The sequence below is a fragment of the Oryctolagus cuniculus genome, chromosome 17 (genome assembly GCF_964237555.1).
Source record: "Oryctolagus cuniculus chromosome 17, mOryCun1.1, whole genome shotgun sequence".
Taxonomy (NCBI): domain Eukaryota; kingdom Metazoa; phylum Chordata; class Mammalia; order Lagomorpha; family Leporidae; genus Oryctolagus; species Oryctolagus cuniculus.
The window spans coordinates 48,591,930-48,613,120 of record NC_091448.1 but is presented as its reverse complement, the minus strand read 5'-3'; the positions used below and the strand labels follow the sequence as shown (position 1 = coordinate 48,613,120).

General features: G+C 45.2%; 1 protein-coding gene across 1 annotated transcript; it reads right to left on the bottom strand.

Moving 5' to 3' along the window:
- Positions 1–16,983: 16,983 nt before the first annotated feature.
- On the bottom strand, positions 16,984–17,919 carry LOC100358032 (putative olfactory receptor 3A4). Its single transcript, XM_008271086.3, has one exon. It carries the CDS (start codon positions 17,917–17,919, stop codon positions 16,984–16,986), a length of 936 nt encoding a protein of 311 aa, XP_008269308.2.
- Positions 17,920–21,191: the final 3,272 nt, after the last annotated feature.

The following is a 21,191-nucleotide window of genomic DNA, read 5'->3' as shown; positions in this document are numbered from 1 at the left end:
CTTACCCATCTACCATTTCCCAAGTCAAGACACAAAGCCTTTCCATTATCCTGGGTGGTTCCTCGTGTCCTTTTCCAGCCATATCCCCCGCTGAGGCAACTGCTGATCTAACACCTGACATCGTAGGCTGACTTACCTGTTCATGAGTTTCATACAAATAGTCAGTGGTATATGCACAGTAATCTTTTGTGTTTGGCCTCTTTTGCTCAACATAATGTTTTTGAAGTTAGTTAGGCATGGAAAGCCAAGACACTCTGGCAAAAAAAAAAAAAAAAAAAAGAGAGAGAGAGAGAGAGAGGGAGGGAGGACCTAAATGAAAGGTCTCTGCAAGTGAGATCCCAGTGGAAAGAATGGGCTATCAAAGAAGGAGGTACTTTTCTCTGATGGGAGGAGAGAACTTCCACTTTGACTATGTTCTTGTCTAAATAAGATTGAAGTCTGTGAACTCAAAAGGCTTCCATAGCCTTGGCAACACATGACTAGAGCCTAGGGAGATTACTGACGCTATAAACAAGAGAGTCAATTTATTAAGTCAACAACAGGAGTCACTGTGCACTTACTCCTCATGTAGGATCTCTGTTCTTAATGTGTTGTTCAATGTGAATTAATGCTATAACTAGTACTTAAACAGTATTTTACACTTTATGTTCTATGTGGGTGCAAACTGATGAAATCTTTACTGAATATATACTAAATTGATCTTCTGTATATAAAGAGAATTGAAAATGAATCTTGATGTGAATGGAATGGGAGAGAGAGTGGGAGATGGGAGGGTTGCGGGTGGGAGGGAAGTTATGGGGGGGGAAAGCCATTGTAATCCATAAGCTGTACTTTTAGTAAATTTATATTTATTAAATAAAAGTTTAAAAAATGAAGTTAGTTTTTTAGTAGTTTTTTTCTTTTTAAAAAATTATTAATGAAGAGAACAGGTTACATGTATTCGCAGATACAATTCTAAGAACATAACCATACTTGTTTCCCTTCCTCCTTCCTTCAAATCCCCCTCTTTTCTCTTCTTTTCTTTTGTTCCTTTAATTTTTGTAATAACATTTTTTTTGAATTTCATATATACAGTTTTAACAGCATAATGAACTTCCCACCATACCCTTCCTCCCTCACTCCCAGTCTCCCTACTTTACTTTTAATTTTTACAATGACAAACCTTCAGTTTTCTTTATAATTACAAGCCTAACCCTCCACTAAATAAAGAATTCAGCAAATAGTAAATTAAAAAAGCCATTACTCAAGATTACTGCTGAACAGTATTCAGTTGTATAGATTCTCATTATTTTTCTTAGCTCTTTTCCTATGGTTAATATTGGTTATAGTCTAGTTCTTGGTAAATATGAATAAAACTGCTATGAGCATTCTTATACAAGGCTTTTTGTGGACACATGTTTTATTTCTCTTTGAAATATACCAAGGAGTATGCCTGCTGGGTCCAAAGGTTGGTCTAAAAGTTGGTGTATGTTTATCTTTCATTTTTCTGAAATGGTTTACTAACTTATGCTTCCATTAGCAATGTTTGAGAGTTCCAGTTGTTTCACATCCCTGCCAACACGCGGTGCTATCAGTCTTTTCCTTCTGTCATTGCACTAGCCCTCTTACACACTGTCTGTTTCTTTACCTGTTCTGCCTTTCGCTACCCTCAGAGTATTCTTTCCTGAATCACCTTGCGATCCCCACCTCCCTGCAGAGGATAGCCAGCAGACACCGTGCTGGGGGACACAGTAGTAATGTCTATGTCAGACCCTTTACATGCACAACTTTCAAAAGAACCAGAATCTGACCAAAGACAAGACCAAGGAAGAAGGACATGAAGACGTCTCTGGAGGGAAACCTTGGAGCCAAAATCTGTCATGATGTGAGTGGGGAGCAGAGCAGGCAAATAACATGGGCTCAGGAGGAAAGAAAATTCAGCCAATAAAATGAACAGTGGTGATAATGGACCCATGAATGGAAATACATGGGACTGAAGCAAGACTGGAGGCTGTTTGTTTATTCCAGGAGTGGTGCCCAGGAGAGATTTTCAAGGGCTTCCTGTTCTCCAGGACCTCTGAGTCTCACTGAGTCATCTCTGTTCACGGCTGACTTCATTCTTTGGTGCTGCGGTACATCCCATAGCTTTCCAGTAGATTTTCTTTGTTGCATAAGTTGTGTAGCTGATTTCTGCTGCTTCCAGCTGAAGAGATGGTGGCAGAAATCACCTTAAATGCCTCGGTCTCCCTTGCACCTAGGCTGGGGCTGTGAGCACAAGTGTTGTGGGTCACTTTGGGTCAGTGTGGCTCCTCCACCTCTCTCTTCCCTTCTGCAGTGACCTCAGAGATGTTACATTCAAGGTTCAGGACGGCAGTCATTGCTGAGTGCATGGATCCTTGGCTCCTTGAGTGTGTGGAGTACCTACTCTTGCCACATGGACACATGGCAGGATTGAGGAACAAGCTTGGTTGTGTGAGTCCACTGAGATTTTGAAGTTAATTTATTACCTCAGCATAGCCCTTCTTAAGACAGAACACTGATTGATGGGGACAAAATGTGACAGACTCAGTGCTGTCTTCTCACAGTCACACACAACAGTCTTTGTCTTGATTTCATTCTTTCCCCCAACACAAAGTATTGCTTTCCCCAGAAAGGCTGGGGTCCCCATGTTCAGATTTTGTTTTCCTAGCTGTCTCCTGAGTTGTCTGGTCTTCTCTTTTGGGTAAACTCTGTGCAAGGTGGCACTCGACAAGGCTTATTTTCTGAGATGTCCCTGTGCACCTAACATGGAGGCAAGAATAAGTTTTTTTTAGAATGAACTGTCACTCCATATTTCTCAAGGACACTTTAACACATACCCCCAGTAGCCTTGTAAATGGTAGCAACACCAACTGGGGTTTGTCCTAACCGAAGGACCACTTGTCTCCATGACACAGATTGAGGAGAGTCTCAGGATCAGTTCAGGGTCTGCTGTGGGCTTGATCAGACACTCTCTTACTTGTCATTGTTGCTGCAATTTAAGGAAATCGGTTCTTTAGGTATAATAACAAACCAGCCACATAAAATGAAACTAGGGCTGGTGCTGTGACACAATAGGTTAATCTTCTGCCTGAAGTGCCGGCATCCCATATGGGTGCCAGTTCTAGTCCCAGCTGCTCTTTCCCATCCAGCTCTCTGATATGGCCTGGGAAAGCAGTAGATGATGGCTGAAGTCCTTGGGCCCCTGTACCCACATGGGAGACATGGAAGAAGCTCCTGGCTCCTGGCTTTGGATTGGCATGGCTCCAGCCATTGCAGCCATTTGGGGAGTGAACCAGCGAATGGAAGACCTTTCTTTCTGTCTCCTCCTCTCACTGTCTGTAACTCTACCTCTCAAATAAATATTGGATGTGAATCATTTCTCAATGGAGACAAAGCTGTTACTTTCCTATTTGATCATTTAGCACTATTTTTCCAGTTCTAAAATATTCATATCTAATATTAAAATACCAACTTCACAATAGCAAAAATCATTATGTATTTAGAAATAAGCTTAATAAGGCCGGCGCCACGACTCACTAGGCTAATCCTCCGCTTTGCAGCGCCGGCACACCGGGTTCTAGTCCCGGTCGGGGCACCGGATTCTGTCCCGGTTGCCCCTCTTCCAGGCCAGCTCTCTGCTGTGGCCAGGGAGTGCAGTGGAGGATGGCCCAAGTGCTTGGGCCCTGCACCCCATGGGAAACCAGGGTAAGTACCTGGCTCCTGCCATCAGATCAGTACGGTGCGCCGGCCGCAGCGCGCCGGCCACGGCGGCCATTGGAGGGTGAACCAAAGGCAAAGGAAGACCTTTCTCTCTGTCTCTCTCTCTCTCTCTCACTGTCCACTCTGCCTGTCAAAAAAGAAAATAAAAGAAAAGAAAAGAAAAGAAAAGAAAAGAAAAGAAAAGAAAAGAAAAGAGAAATAAGCTTAATAAGGCCAGTGCCGTGGCTCACTAGGCTAATCCTCCACCTGCGAAGCCAGTATTCCAGGTTTTTGTCCCGGTCAGGGCGCCAGTTCTGTTCCGGTTGCTCTTCTTCCAGTCCAGCTCTCTGTGTGGCCCGGGAAGGCAGTGGAGGATGGCCCAAGTGCTTGGGCCCTGCACCCGCATGGGAGACTGGGAAGAAGCAGCTGGCTCCTGGCTTCAGATTGGCGCAGCACGCCGGCCATAGCGGCCATCTGGGGGGTGAACCAACAGAAGGAAGACCTTTCTCTCTGTCTCTCTCACTGTCTAACTCTGCCTGTCCAAAAAAAAAAAAATGAGCTTAATAAAATGTGGAAATAAATTTTAAAAGCCGCAGGCGCCGCGGCTCACTAGGCTAATCCTCCGCCTAGCGGCGCCGGCACACCAGGTTCTAGTCCCGGTCGGGGCGCCGGATTCTGTCCCGGTTGCCTCTCTTCCAGGCCAGCCCTCTGCTGTGGCCAGGGAGTGCAGTGGAGGATGGCCCAGGTGCTTGGGCCCTGCACCCCATGGGAGACCAGGAAAAGCACCTGGCTCCTGGCTCCTGCCATCGGATCAGCGCGGTGCGCCGGCCGCAGCGCGCCGGCCGTGGCGGCCATTGGAGGGTGAACCAACGGCAAAGGAAGACCTTTCTCTCTGTCTCTCTTTCTCACTGTCCACTCTGCCTGTCAAAAAAAAAAAAATTTTAAAAGCCTACAAAACTCTTGTCTGGAAGTAATACTTGAATAAATACATAGACCATACCACATTCCCATCTGGGAAGACCTAAGACCTAATACTGTAAAGCTGTCTGCTCTCCCTAATCAATCTATAAATTAAGACAGCCTTAATTAAAATCCTAGTGGTAGAAAATCCCAATGAGCAAAATGGTTCTATAGTTAAAACAGGAGAAAAAAATAGTATGTAAAAACTAATCAAGAATATTTGTGAGGAAAGAGAGTGAGGGGGGCGTATTTACCAGAAGACCACAGTTGTTCAAACCTTGTGGTACTGACACAGAATGTAAAAGCATGAAGTGCAGAAGTGGATGCAAGTACAGGTATACATTTGATATTTGACAAAAGGAGGCACCTCAAATTGTTAGGAATGATATTGAGACACTGACTATAGAGTTAAAAAGATACAATTGTATCCCTTCCCTATATCACACCATGTATAAAATGCATTTTGTATATAAAACATAAAATGTAAAAAATAAATCAAGAAAGAAGTAGTAGAAAATAGGCGAATGTTTATGTAAACTTGAAATAGGGAAAATAATTTCAAGTCTGACAGCAAAGGACAAAAGTTGTAAAGAAAATATGTATACACCTGACTGCATTAAAAATCTGTTCATCTACCGCACCATTGGCATTAATGAGAGACAAAGGCCTAAGGCAAGCATTTGCAGCTCCTGTAACAAAGGGTTACCACATGCAGTGACACAAGAAGAGAATTGGCCTCACTCACCAAAAAATAAATGCAAACTCAAACCGCAGGGGGAAATAGTGATTCACTTCTTACATTGTAGAGACTTTCAAAATTGGTAATACTTAGGGTTGGTTGGGGTTAGGAAAGTAGCCCTCTTACACTGAGTTGGAAAGAAAGTTGGGGGTCTAATGAGTTTATAATTTGTCAATATTCATAAAAATATTGAAGATCTTCACACATCTCTGCTGTCTGTTCCAGGAAGCAGCTATGCAAACACTTCCCAAAGCACTGCTCTTGACAGTGAAGATCTGGGAACCACCCAGAGGGTGAAGACAGGGTGCTCACGAAGGAGACGATGCAGTGACAAAGTGAGACGGCCACTGCAGCAATGAAACAGACACCTTAACATGGAATTTTAAAAAGTGGTAGGATAGGCTGTGATAGGAGGGCGAGTGAGAGAAGGGGAGCGTTCCTAGGTGTGAAGGGTGCGAGAAAGCAGTGCCGCCCAGCCCAGCAGACGCCAGCGGAGGGGGCGCGAGGCTGGCTCATGCCCAGTACGGCTTCCCTCTACTCACAACTTTGCTAATGAGCCTTGCTAACGAGGCTGCTGAAACCATCGTTGCTAATTGGCCTCCTGCACCCTCGAAAGTCCCAGTTTCCTTCAGACTAAGGACCAAAAAGAAAGTCAACGTTTCCTGGGCGCCCCATCCCTCTGGCCTCATTAGCTGGGGTACGGAAGGCAATCAGCAAATCCCCATCCTTCCCTCTGCCCCCGGATCCTGAATGCTCACTTGGGAGCTAATTACAGGATCCTGTTTGCGAAACGCGTAAGGACTTAGGTCCCCAAGCCTGGCCCTGGGTGTCTCCGTGGGGAGTTTCACTGGAACGGTTGCTGGGTGCTGCCTCCTGAGGCCCTGCAAACTTGGGCAGTGAGCAACCTTTATCAACTTGTTGCCTCCTGTCTGACACCCCCAAATAACTGAAGTGTTTGGGGCCCAAGAGGTTAATCACGCTCTCTCCCAGGGTTGGGGAACAGGGGAGGGTACTGCGGCTTCCAGTCTGAGCCCTTCACCAGGGCCTTCGAGGGCAGTGAGGGCCTCTGTGCTACAACAGATGTAGCACCGGCCAGGAGGGCTGGAGTAGCTTGGGGTCAGGAGAGAGGATTCCAGGCCCTGGCCCCTAGGAAAGGGGATACAAGCGCTAGATATAGGGGAACTCCTTCAGTTCAAAACCTAATGGGATTTTAACATCTCCTTCTACCCTATGCTTTTCAATTCACTTCATTGAACCCTCAGAACAATCATCTGAAAGGCACATTGTGAGTCCCAACTCACAGATGAGAAAGCTGGGGCTCACAGACAGGAGTGACTGGCCCAGCGTCACAGAGCTGGCAAGGGGCAGCGTCAGCCCAGGACCCAGGTGCTCCCACTTCTCAGTCCAGTCTCTCTTCACTTGGCCGCAGCTGACTTCAACCAACAAATGCCCACGCTTCCTAGCTTGCTGCCTGTCGCACAGAAGATGCTGAACTCATGCCTGCGTCTTCTTACCTTCTGGCCTGAACCACTCCCTGTAAACACCAAATAAAGGTCGGAATTCTTCTCAAGGCCCTGATTCTACAAACATAAACCCTAAAAATAAAATGACGTATGTTCTAGCAGGATTCCAGGAGTCCTGCCTGAGCTCAGTTCTTTCTGTTTCAATCACCGCGGCTTCTCAGGCCTTCCAACATCTGCTGCTCCACTCTACCACCTCCGATACGGGCCTCCCTCCAGTTGCTGAGGCCTAAGACCCGGCCTCCACCCTTCAGAGACCTGGGTGTTCCCTGCTTTATCGCTTGACTGTTGAATTGCCTACCGTACCTTGTTTCCCTCCAGCTTTTGGCATCTTGTGGGCTTGAGTATTTACCACACAGTAGGTAAAGGAAAGAAACCCAAGATCGCCAGCTGTGGCTCCTGACCCCTGCTTCCTGCCGTTGCATACGCTGGGAGGCAGCGTGTGATGGCTCAAGTAACTAACTGGATTCCTGTCACCCACATTGGAGACATGGATTCAGTTCCCAGCTCCTAGTGTTGGCCCTGGTTGTTGTGAGCATTTGGGAGTGAACAAACAGAAATGTTCTCTTAAGGCCGGCGCCGTGGCTCACTAGGCTAATCCTCCGCCTTGCGGCGCCGGCACACCAGGTTCTAGTCCCGGTCGGGGCGCCGGATTCTGTCCCGGTTGCCCCTCTTCCAGGCCAGCCCTCTGCTGTGGCCAGGGAGTGCAGTGGAGGATGGCCCAGGTGCTTGGGCCCTGCACCCCATGGGAGACCAGGAAAAGCACCTGGCTCCTGGCTCCTGGCTCCTGCCATCGGATCAGCGCGGTGCGCCGGCCGCAGCGCGCCGGCCGTGGCGGCCATTGGAGGGTGAACCAACGGCAAAAAGGAAGACCTTTCTCTCTGTCTCTCTCTCTCACTGTCCACTCTGCCTGTCAAAAAAAAAAAAAAAAAAGAAAAAAAAAGAAATGTTCTCTTGCTTGCTTGCTTTCTCTTTAAAAAATTAAGAAACTAAAATATACTTTTTAGAGGCCAGCATTGTGGTGCAGAGAGTTAAGCCACTGCTTGCAATGCCAACATCCCATATGAGCACCAGTTCGAGTCCTGACTGTTCCACTTCTGATCCAGCTCCTTGCTGATGGCCTGGGAAAGCAGCAGAGGATGGCCCAAGATCTTGTGCCCCTGGCACAAGATCATGTAGGAGACCCAGATGGAGTTACTGGCCCCTGGCTTTGGCCTGTTTGTTGCAGCCATTTGGGGAGTGAACCAGTGGATGGAATCTCTCTCTCTCCCCCTCCCCCTTCCTTCCTTCCTCCCTCTCTCCCTCCCTCCCTTCTTCCCTCCCTCCCTCTGTCTCTTCCTCTCTGTAACTCTATCTTTCAAACAAATAAATACATTTTAAAAACTAAAATTTTTATTGAAATTATTTACTGGGGCCAGCATCTTGGTGCAACAAGTTAAGCTGCCACCTGTATTGCCACCATCCCATATGGGTGCCAATTCACATGCCGGCTGCTCCACTTCCTATGACCCAAGTGATTGGGCCTCTGCACCCATGTGGGAGACCTGGAAGAACCTCCTTGCTCCTGGCTCCAGCATGGCCCAGCCATTGTGGCCATTCGGGGAGTTAACCAGCTGATGGAAGACTGATTCTCATTCTCTCTCTCTCTCTCTCTCTCTCTCTCTCTCTCTCTCTCTCTAACTCTGCCTTTCAAATAAATAAAGAAATCTTTAAAAATAAAATAAAACTTTTTACATGAAACGAATTACTCATACTGGGATAGCAAAATGAAAAGCTATTCACCTTAGAACATGAATGAGTTAAAAGGACAAGGACTTTGGTATAACTTGTAGGCATTTATTTATTGTCCTTGTCCCACCTCTTTACAAAGTGCTCTCAGTCTTTGGGTGTCACAGGATTTCCCACCCTAGGACTTTGCTCAGCTTTTGCTAATGAAATTTTTTCTTTCTAATTCTTTGCAAGAAGGAGACATTCTTTGGTTTGAGAAGAGATGGTATTGCAGTTCAGTGCCTTCCTGTTGTCAGGTTCAATGCTTGTCTTTATTTCAGCACAAGTTTATCTTTTTAGAACAATTCCCTGTATTTGCAGTATCATAATTTGAGCCCTTTAGCATACACTGAAAACATCTAGTAGTTTCACTGACTTCCTATGTAGAAGACAAATGTATTTTCATAGATCTTGCTTCCTATTATCAATCAATCTACAAGGCTGTTTGAACAACAGTTATCTGCCCAGCACTCTACTGGGGGTTTAGAGGATGTGGTATAATATGAGCAGTTTATAATATCACTGGGGGAAGCAAAATAAATAAAACAAAAGCTGTGAGAGGAGCAGGCCTTTGGAATAGCAATGAAGACCAGCTGGGGTGTCTGTATCTTATATTTGCATGCCTGGGTTCAGCTGTGCTCCCGATTGCCACTTCCTGCTAATGCAGACCCTGGGAGGCAACAGATGATGGCTCAAGCAGCTGAGTCCCTGCCACCCCTGTAGGAGACCTGGAGGGAGTTCCTGGTCCCTGGCTTCCATCCTAGATGCTGGGGGCTGATACAGGCATCTGGGAAGTCAAGAACCAATGAGTGGGAGTCTCTCTCTCTCTCTCTGTCTCTCGGCATCCCAAATTAATTAATTAATTAAATAAACTTAAAAATTATTCTGAGGGTATGGATTTGTGCAGCTGAGACTCCTTCAGAGGGGATTAAGAGCAGTGAAGACAAGGAAAGGGACACATACTTCCCTGGTAGGAGAGATAGAGACAGAGTGGAGAGGCCAGACAGGAAGGTTGGAGCATGGGCCCCTGACCATGGTCTGGATTTGCTATGGTGGTGATCAGAAAGATATTGGTGTCTTTTGGAGGGTGGAATAACACAGGGCAGACATTGCTACAGGGGACAAATGGGGCCGTGTACACAACACTGAGTGGGGATGGGCACAGGGCTCCCTGCCCTAGGAGTCCTGATGGGAGGGCTGGGGCCTGACTGGGCAGTAGCTCTGACAGGAGTGTGGTCATGAGGGAGTCTGGCAGAAGGGTCAGCAGGACCCAGTGGGGGCTGGGTTTGGAGAAGATACTCCTGTTTGATTGGGAAACATCCTCACACATCTCAAGGGCCCCCTAATGAACCCAGACAAAGTCACGTAAGGTCAGTCTTCTAGCTTCTTGGCCAGGAAGTGTCTGAAGTCATAAGATAAATTGGAAGAGTTTTTATGTACTCTGGATACTAGCCCTTTATCAGATAAGCGTTTTGTTGCCCTTATTAACCTTATTCCACCACACACTTCAAGTTCCTCCATTGGTCATCTGCCGTCACTTTGTGCTTCGTGTGGGGACTTAGTTGCTGGAGATCTTTCTCAGTGATCCTGCTCTCCCATCAGCCTCTCTGCCTCTTTCTACAGAACCTCTCTCTACACCCTGGTTCCTTCCTCCAGCATTGGACTGCTGCTGCCTGTTACTGCGTGAGAGGCTGGTGATGGAGGCAGGCAATGACGATAAGCTGTCTGGGTCTGGGTCTGGCCTCTCTTCCTGCCTTGTAGACATGTGCTCATGTGCTTTAAATAGGCTGTGGTGCCTCCAGGGGAAGCTAAGCAGCCTTCCTATTATCCTTGTATGGGAATTGTTCGATCCTGGTACAGCCAGAGCTCCCTAATCTCTTAGTCCTTCATTTAGAACATGAGGATTTCCTCCAAGGAAGCAGAAGCACTGTTGAGCATTTGTTCCAACTGAAGCAACTTAGAAGGCTTATGGATGGTTTCCAGTGGTGGATGAGTAGCTCCTATTGGAACAACCTCCACAGATAATTAAATTATAGATAAAATATGAAACAATAGTAACAAAATCAACTGTCTTCAAAGGAGCATAACAGAATCCAGAGTCTCTATAATGCATAACTCTTAATGTCAAGCACACAACCCCAAGTCACTGAACATACAAAGAAACAGGAAAATACAACTCATCCTCAAGAGAAGAGGCAATCAACAAAGACCTAATCAGACAAGGCTGAGAGAAACGGACTTGTGGTCAGGTTCATACAGGCAGCACATCAGATGATCAGGGCCACAGGCCCTCCGTGGTGTACTCACAGTGTAAGCAACTCTTACACCTCCTACTTGGGTGTGCTCCGCTCATGGTTTTGAAGCAGGATAAAAATATGTGAAAGAGGTGGGTGAACAGAAAGCTCCATGGGTTGATTTGTAGAAATGGAAGCTGAACCAATAAGTACAGGGTCTGACTGCACCAACAGATGACATGCTACACGCCAGGACATGCTACACGGGGTAACACAACAGCCACTTCATACTGACCAAGGGAAGATGCTGTGTACATGCATTTTATTGCCCACATGGGATTCCTAGTGCCAGATTCATAACAGAGCATGCTAAATATAAGCCTGACCTACAACCCCTTCTTCCTGGAGGCCTTTTCAGTGCTGGCCCTGAAATGTTGGGTTATTCTGCTCAGTTTCTGGCCATCCAGTTGAGATCCTGAACCCATGTAGAACCAGTGATTCCCTGTGGTTTCGCATCCTAGTGTAACAGCTTTAGAACCTGCCCAACAGAACAGTCAGTCATTCTGTGTGGTCTGCTTGAGGGTGGACTGGATAACAAGATGAAGCACTGGACAACTCAAGGTCTCAAGATTGGGCTCCTTGAGGAGGGGCCTGGGCATACAAAGGCATGGGGAAACTGAGGTTCTATCACAGGAGACCAAGGCAAGGCACCGATTTCAGGGAGGAAAGGCAGGAGGAAGTATGTGGAAACATGATCAGAAGGAAAACAGAGGAGGGATGAGAAAGACCGGCTGTCAGAACTCCAATTTTTTGATGCTTTGTACTTCATTTCTGTTGGTTCACAGATGCATGCTGTGTGAAATGATCAAGGAAAGATGACCTGAAGTTTTAATTACTCGATGACCAAATGATGGTGTACAAATGAACACATATGTGCAGAACAAGGGTGGGAGGAAGATGGGCTTAATCATGATACGTTTGTTTGCAATGCATGAACACATGCATCTAAAATTGGAAATGAGAAACCATCAGGGAAAATAAAATCAGTAAAGTGGAATAGATGGTTTAGGAAGCCTTATTAAATTACCAGAATTTTCCAAACTACTGAAATAACAATGACTGCAATAGGTACTTGTGCTTTGGCCTTGAGTTTATGGGAGATAATGCTAGAATTTTATCATTGGGCTGGTGCTGTGGCACAGTGAGTTAAAGCCCTGGCCAGAAGTGCTGGCATCCCATATGGTCACTGGTTCGAGTCCTAGCTGCTCCTCTTCCGATCCAGCTCTCTGCTATGGCCTGGGATAGCAGTGGAAGATGGCCCAAGTCCTTGCACCCATGTGGGAGACCCGGAGGAAGCTCCTGGCTCCTGGCTTCGGATCAGCATAGCTCCGGCTATTGCGGCCATTTGGGGAGTGGACCAGGGGATGGAAGACCTCTCTCTCTCTCTCAAATAAAAAAATAAATCTTTTTAAAAATATAAAAAAGAATTTTACCATTAAGTGTGTTGTTTGACCCTCAGTTTCAAAAAGATGCTTTTAATTTATTAAAGATGAACATAATATTTTTCTAGGAACATTTAATGCAAACAGTTGTATGAGTCTATACAACTTCAGTCAAAATTAGTTAAAATATTCTACTAGTTGTGGACAGTCCAGATCTCAAGCTTAAGTTCTGACACTGATCTTGAGCAAGCAACAGTTGTGTCCTACCTGTAAAATAAGTAATAATAATGATGCATACACCGTAGGTCAGAGAGAGATGTCTTTTTTTAACTTTTATTTAATGAATATAAATTTATATATTTATATATATATTTATATAATAAATATAAATGAATATAAATTTCCAAAGTACAGCTTATGGATTACAATGGCTTTCCCCCCATAACGTCCCTCCCACCCGCAACCCTCCCCTTTCCCGCTCCCTCTCCCCTTCCATTCACATCAGGATTCATTTTCAGTTCTCTTTATATACAGATCAGTTTAGTATATATTAAGTAAAGATTTCAAGAGATTGCACCCACATAGAAACACAAAGTGAAAAATACTGTTTGAGTACTAGTTATAGCATTAAATCACAATGTACAGCACATTAAGGACAGAGATCATACATGAGGAGTAAGTGCACAGTGACTCCTGTTGTTGACTTTACAAACTGACACTCCTGTTTATGGCATCAGTAATCTCCCTATGCTCCAGTCATGAGTTTCCAAGGCTATGGAAGCCTTTTGAGTTCACCAACTCTGATCATATTTAGACAAGGTCATAGTCAAAGTGGAAGTTCTCTCCTCCCTTCAGAGAAAGGTACCTCCTTCTTTGATGACCTGTTCTTTCCACTGGGATCTCACTCACAGAGATCTTTCATTTAGGTCATTTTTTTTTTTGACAGTGTCTTGGCTTTCCATGCCTGAAATACTCTCATGGGCTTTTCAGCCAGATCCGAATGCCTTTAGGGCTGATTCTGAGGCCAGAGTGCTGTTTAGGACATCCGCCATTCTATGAGTCTGCTGTGCATCCCACTTCCCATGTTGGATCGTTCTCTCCCTTTTTTGTTCTATCGGTTAGTATTTTCAGAAACTAGTCTTGATTATGTGATCTCTCTGATTCTTAGTCCTATCATTATGATCAATTGTGAACGGAAATTGATCTTGAAAGTCAAATAAGATGCTGGGTATGCAAGTGTGTTTGTGAATTGGGATGAAGTTCTTTCATACAAAGAATTGTGATTATGCTATTTAGTGGTGTTCATATATGTTCAACCCTAGTTTCCATACTAGCCTCCAAGAGGAATGTAGGCCTCTGACAAAAATGCTGAAAAATAACAAATGAAAACACACAATGACAACAACATATAAATAAATTACTCACACTCTGCTACAGCAGACGACTCCTTTGAGGGTAGAGACTGCTTCTTGTCTCTGTATCCCATTATCCCAAAGTGCTGGACATTTATCAGGATTTCAATAAAAATTTGTTGAGTTAATGAATAAATAAAAAGAATTTGTGTACATATATTTATTGATTTAAACCTTATATGAATATTTCAGTCGAATACTGGAACGCTGTAGGTGAGTGATTGTCAAATTTCTGGACTTCATGACAATCTTTGAAACTCTATAATTGTAATGTATTTTATTAAAACTTTCCATGTTTTGTAAGTTGTTTGAAGACAGGTGTGAGTAAACATTGTTAACAATGGAGTGAATCAATTGTTAACAAAATCACTTGTTAGAAAAGGAAATGCCTGAAAGAATTATCGGGGCTGGTGCTGTGCCAAAGTAGGTTAATCCTCTGCCTGTGATGCCGGCATCCCATATGGGCACCAGTTTGTGTCCTGGCTGCTCCTCTTCTGATCCAGCTCTCTGCTAATGGCCTAGGAAAGCAGCAAAAGATGACCCAAGTGGGCCCTTGTATCCACGTGGAAGACCAAAAAGAAGCTCCTGGCTCCTGGCTTCAGATTGGCTCAGCTTCGGCCGTTGCGGCCATTTGGGGAGTGAACCAGCCGTTGAAAGACCTCTCTTCTTGTCTCTCCCTCTCTGTCTGTAACTTTGCCTCTCAAATAAATAAATCTTTTTTTAAAGGTAAGATTATCTAAAAACCAGTACTTGATTATTTTATTCTACCATATTTCTTTCAATAAATGCTTCAATTACTTTCTTTTGAACAATAGAAATATCAGTATATAAAAGAGCAAACATTGGGGCCAGCATTGTGGTGTTAGAGGTTAAACTGCCACCTGTAATGCCAGTCTCCCATTTGGATGCCAGCTTGAATCCCAACTGCTCCACTTCCTATCCAGTCCCCTGCTAATGTAACTGGGAAAGCAGCGGAAGATGGCAGAAGTGCTTGGGCCCCTGCATGCATGTGGGAGACTCGGATGAAGACCTGGAGGAAGCTCCTGGCTTCCAGCATTTTGGGGAGTGAACCAGCAGATGGAAGATCTCTATCTCTCCTCCTCTTCTCTGTAACTCTGTCTTTCAAATAAATAAAATAAATCTTTAAAACATAAAAGAAAATAGCAAACATTTATGTATTTCACTTCATTTTATCACATTATCCTTGTCTCTCACTCCACTAATGTTATTTTCCCTGGACATCTTAACCATCTTCCTTCTCGTTGGTGTTTGTGTACCAACGTAGAAACATGCAGGTGCTCCTGTCTTCAAACAAAGCTGGAACCCAAATCCCAGTCTCCCTTAGTATTCTGTCTCTCCATCGGCTTCTGCAGTGTTCTCCTGTTTCCAGTCACACCTGTGCTTCCCTGAGGAGCTGTCGTCATCTGTGGACTTCATCTCCTGGCTTCCCACTCGCTGACCCTCCCACTGCAGCATCTCCTGCTCCCACCACGGCCCTGGAAAGAGCCTCAAGAGGTGATGCTCAGCCTCGAGTGACCTCCCCATGGTCAGCTTCACCAGTGCCCACCCACTTTTTACCACATGGCTCCATCCCCATCTCTTCCAGGATGTCTTGTCTTAATACTTTCATTGCTTTGCCAGAAAGCACTTTTTTCTTTATAGCCGTAATCCATTTAACACACCACAACTGTAACCTTTTGTGTTTCTGTGACTTGATCTGTTTGGCTCCCATTGCTGCCAAGGAGTCATCTTGAGGCCAGAGCTTTGGTTTTACTATTCTCTGAATCTTTTTTTTTTTTAAAGATTTATTTATTTATTTGAAAGTCAGAGTTACACAGAGAGAGAAGGAGAGGCAGAGAGAGAGAGAGGTCTTCCATCCACTGGTTTACTTTCCAATTGGCCGCAACGGCAGGAGCTGTGCCAATCCGAAGCCAGGAGCCAGGAGCTTCCTCCAGGTCTCCCACATGGGTGCAGGGGCCCAAGGATTTGGGCCATCTTCTACTGCTATCCCAGGCCATAGCAGAAAGCTGGATTGGGAGAGGAACAGCTGGGACTTGAACTGGCACCCATATAGGATGCCGGCTCTGTAGGTGGCAGCTTTAACCCCTACGCTACAACACCAGCCCCTATTCTCTGAATCTTAAAACTTGGTTTAGTTCACTGCTGCATTGTAGCTGTTTGATGGAATCTTTTTTGAATCAATAATTTAATAGTTTTGTTTCAGAGATATATATCAGGTCCAATTTTGTATTGGACCCAATCTGGTGGCCCTTTTCTCACTCTTAATAACTATTTAGTATGGACACCATTTTCCATGAAACAAGGCACTCACTCAACCCAGTAATATTACTAGAGTACCTTTTATGTGCCGGTTAAAGTCACCTTTATTAGAAGTTAAGGGCTCAGATAGGACCAGAAAATTCTAGGAAACAAACATACAGTACAAATAAATTCTCTTTTCATATCATCAGATGTCCCAAACACCAGAACATTAAGTATCTACTCAAATGTAGATGTAAAGGTTACCTACTCAAATGCCTAAAGAACCAGGCAGATGGTATCATCAGTGGGAGGACTTTGGCAGACTAAAGAGAATTGTACCTTATCTCTGTAGCTTTCCTAAAAAGTGCTTATTCCCTCTGAATTTAATTTTAAAATCCATTTTCCTTTTGTTGATTTCCCTGAGGTTGGCATTCACTAATCCCCTCAGCCTGTACCGGCTTCTCTGAAACTAAGTTTGTAAAAGGAAGAAAAACTTCTGTTTTATTTAAATAGGTTTTGTAACCATCACACTGATAGCCATTTTCTTCTTGAAATCTTCATTGCCCACCTCTTATCCACCTCAGAGGTGGAATTATTTATTGTTCTTCAGAGGCAATAGTTACATTCAAACCCCAGCTCTGACTTTCATTAGCTATATGACTTAGGGCAAGTTACTCAACCTCTTTGAAGTTTGTTTTCCTAATCTATAATTTGTACATATGTACCTACCTCATAAGGTTGTGAGGATTTAATAAGCTGATGGATGCCAGTCACTTAGAACAGGGCCTGGCACAGGAATCACAAGTGACAGCTACAATCAATTTTATTGCACTTTCCTTCTTAAGTCAGTCTCTGGCCTCATTTTGTCACATCCATGCTCCACTTTCACAAATCACATTAACTCTTAAAGGCAGTAAGTGGAGCCATGACCTTCGTTAAGGTCAGAGTCTACCTCCACAAGAGCACCCTGCGCAGGGCTCCCTGCACATCAGGGTTCCTAAGGCTGTAGATGAGCGGGTTCAGCATGGGACTGATGACAGTGTTGAGGATGCCAATCCCCTTGTCCTTGTCTGAAGCCTCCACTGAGCCCAGTCTCATGTAGTTGAAGACGCCTGTTCCATAGAAGATGCCCACCACGGTGAGGTGGGAGCCACACGTGGAGAAGGCCTTCTTCCTGCCCTCAGCAGAGCGGATTCGTAGCACGGCAGCTACCACATGAGCATAGGACACAGCAATGAGGACCAGGGGAGCCACACCCATGAAGGCTGCAGCTACAAATAACAACTGCTCGTTGAGTTGGGTGCTGGAGCAGGAGAGCTGGAAGAGCTGTGGGAGGTCACAGTAGAAGTGGTTGATCACATTGGGACCACAGAACTTAAGAGTAGACAGTGCAACAGTTTGGGTCAATGCATTGGAGAAGGAAAACAAGTATGACATGCCCACTAGGGCTTGCTGGATTCCCCAGCCCATGCGGGTGGTATAGGTGAGGGGCTGGCAGATGGCCAGATAGCGATCATATGACATGACAGTCAGCAGGAAGCAGTCAGTTCCAGCCAGCAGGTGGAAGAAGAAGAGCTGTGAGATGCAGGCCCTGTAGGGAATGCTTCTGTCCTTGAGCATGAAATGCCTCAGCATGGCAGGGACAGTGATGCTGATGCACCCAACATCCAGCAGGGACAAGTTCCCCAGGAAGAAGTACATGGGAGTGTGGAGTTTGGGTTCTGCAAGGATAGCAGCCAGGATGCTGAAATTCCCACCAACAGTCACTATATAAGCAAGAAGGAAGATGACAAAGAGAATGGGCTGCAGGACTGGGGTCTCTGTTAGGCCCAGCAGCACAAACTCAGTCACGAGGGAATCATTTCCCAGGGCTCCCAGATCCATGGCTCTCGTCCGCCAGCTGTCAACAGAGCAAAGTTGGAAGGTGCCAGTGATGGACAAAGGAGAAGGAAACTGTGATCACAACCACCAACAAGATCTTGATATCAGTGTCCAAAAGAGGGCTGGGGTGGAAGGATGCACAAAATAGAAAGGGAAAAAAGTCCAAGATTTAGACATAGCAGAAGAGTTAATAAACCTGACTTTCAATGGGGAAGAATGGTGGCACCGGACTGACATTAACATAGAGGAAATGATATTTTAAAAAGGACGCAAGCATAACATTTGAAAGAGAAAGGGGAAGATGATTTTCCTGAGGCTAAAGTTCCAGGAAGGAAACCCTGAGTTTGCAGATCTGTGGCCCTCTTGTGTGTGCACAGAGTCCCAGAGGATGCGAGGGAAGTTTCAGCACAGAGGGGAAGCACGGTCACCTCCCTCACACCTGTTTTCCTGCAACCTCCAAGTACACGTGACAGCTACACTTACATGTAATGGCCACAGTGAGATAGCTGCTCTGGCCTAGACCATTACTTGTGAAGCCACGAGACTTGGCCTGAACTTTTCAGAAAACAGTGACCTGAAGTGAAAAACAGTAAAACTAAACAAAACAACATCATTGAGAACTGGCAGTCACCTGAGCAGCTTTCGATGCTTTTTGCCTGCCACCAGCCTTTCAGGTTTTCTAAGTAGTAAAGTTATATTGCATATCTCCATACAGAACCTGGAAAATTTGAGCTCTAAAGTATTAGATTTTTACTGATTTACAAAAAACTGTTCAAAGGGCTTTCAACAGGGTGAGGGTTTCAAGGCTTCAGCCAGGTGGACTGAGCAGCTGGGCTGCCTGACCAGATGCCTACTTAAACTCTCATTCAGCTAGAATCTCAGGCAAGCAGATATCAGACTCTGAGCTCCTGTCTGCGTCCAGTTCTACCAACATTTGGCTTTTCGTTCTTCTGTCCCCTGGCGCTCATCACCTGTCACCTGTCCTGGGCCCGACCACCAGCTGAAGTCAAAGACTTACGGTGCTGTGGACCACTTTAGTGCTTGAAGTGATCAGACCCATGAAGTCCATGGTGACCCACCTCAACCTCTGGCTCAGAGACGCCTGTTGAAGTCACTCACACGGAGTCTACCCCACCGAGGACAAAGCTGGAGTTGGAGATCTTCAAGGGAAAAAGGCAAGAACAAGGAATCCATTTCCTGATGACCAAGTGTCAGTAGTGATAGTTTTCATCCCACAGTAGGTCCACCACAATCTAATGGTCTGGGTTTTTCTGGAAAGACATGTTCTTACCATTACCTCAACCTTAACGTCACCAAATCTAAATTGTCCTTATTCTGTCTCAATCTGCTCTTGATCAAGCTACTCCAATAATAGCCTTGCTAGCCTTCCAATTAGTTGCTCAGAACCTTCGAGTCCACTGAGCCCTCTCTCTACCCTTTCACAATCCAGCACCCACGTCCCATTAGAGCTTTGGGAGGGGGAGAAGCCATTCCAGGGCCCAGAGTGTGATCCTCACTTGTATAATCAAGCTGTGACGATGCAGTGAGGGGTCTTAGGACAGCACTCACCCAGGGGGATGGGCACGTCTTAGACAAAGAGAAGGGACAGTCACACCAGCCCAGTAGCCCTCACAGATGGGTTGGCCTATAAAGGACAGATAGACAAAGGGAAAAACACATGACATCATTTTCACATTGGGATTTCTTCTCCCCATTGCTACCCCTGGAGGCCCAGAAATTAGCACCTTCCACTAGGGGCCAGAGCCAGATAAACACTTGCCTTTGTCAGGTAATGATCTCTAGAACTTTTGAAATGTTTGGATTTTTTCCCAAGTTTTGCAAGTATGACCTCCATGGACATGGGACAAATTTACTCATATATTCAACAAAACAGTGTTTTAAGAGCACATATCATGAACTAGAACTCATATTATTAGCATTTCGTAGTTAAAATTAATCTCAAAAATACTAAAGCCCAGAAAGTCGGACAGTGCTGGGGCTGACATTGAGATCTGCTCTCTAGTTCAGTCTAACCCATCATCTTAATTAAGAAGGAAGAAAGAGGAGAGGAGCAGTGACTGTGTCTTTCTGTCCTTGCCTGGAGCATGAGACCCAGAGAGGATGGGGTCTAGCGTAGAAGGTGCTCCTGTCTCATCCCAGGACACTGCCCTTTCCAACCTCTTGCATGCTCCATTCACATCACAGCTCTCTTTGGCCATCTTCACACCTGGCTTCTTTTCTATGGAGAGTCACATACATGCCTTTCCTAATCCAGACCCTGTCATACCCTGACTAAATGTCTCCCAGCCTCATGCTTCCAACACCATAAGGTAAGATTTTAGAGTATCTTCTAACCAGGACCACACTGCTTTTTTTTTTTTTTTTTTTTTTTTTTTTTTTTTTTTTTTTTTTACTAATACCTGAAGGTGGCCTTGGGCATCATGTACAATTTATAACAATTCCATGTTCATTACTGAAGCTTTCCCACTAGCTCTTGCTAGCCAGTTTGAGAGAAGCACCTAGCAAGATCAATTGAGGAGACTCATAATGGCATTAGGGTGTCATGGGCCAAGGCAGAGTTGGCAGAGACTTGGGACGAGTTAGGATTTCTGGTGAGAGCTGTCCTTGAAAGAAAACCTGTAAGTTGTCGAGCCAGAATAAAACCCATCACGGGCCTCTCCCTCCTGACACAACAAAGGCTGTGTTCTCTCCCTGGGGAGCCCCCTTTTCTCACACAAGGTTCACCTAGAAGCTGCGTCCTTGAAGGCACATCACGGGTCTTCTCTTTCCAAGGAAACTGTCCACAAGCTCATGGGACTGAGTTAAGTACCTTTCTCTAACTCCTACAGCAATCTGCAGGCAACACATGGAGATGACCCTCAGTTTTTACATCCATTTCAGACACTAAGTTGTTGACACTACTGTGTGTTGGGCATTTCTACCCAAACACCCCACTGGAATCTCAATATGTACAAAACCCCAAGTACATCCTGTTTCCTCTTTTAGTACACACAAACACACATAAAACCAGTGGAATCACGTGGCGTAGGGTGGGAAAATTTATTAGCATAAAAGGCCACCCATTTATTTAGCAACTATCAGTTGAACAAAGTACTATTTGCCAGGCAGCATACTAGTTAAGATAGTCACCAAGGACAGACATGGTCCCTGCCCACATGGAGCTTACTGTTCCACGAACAAGGCAGGTGTTAACCAAGTAGCTATCACCTAATCACTGCACTTACGAAACTGCACACACATGTGCACGTGTGCAC

Excerpts from the sequence above, each read along its gene's own strand:
- LOC100358032 (XM_008271086.3), bottom strand. The coding sequence starts at position 17,919 with ATGGATCTGGGAGCCCTGGGAAATGATTCCCTCGTGACTGAGTTTGTG.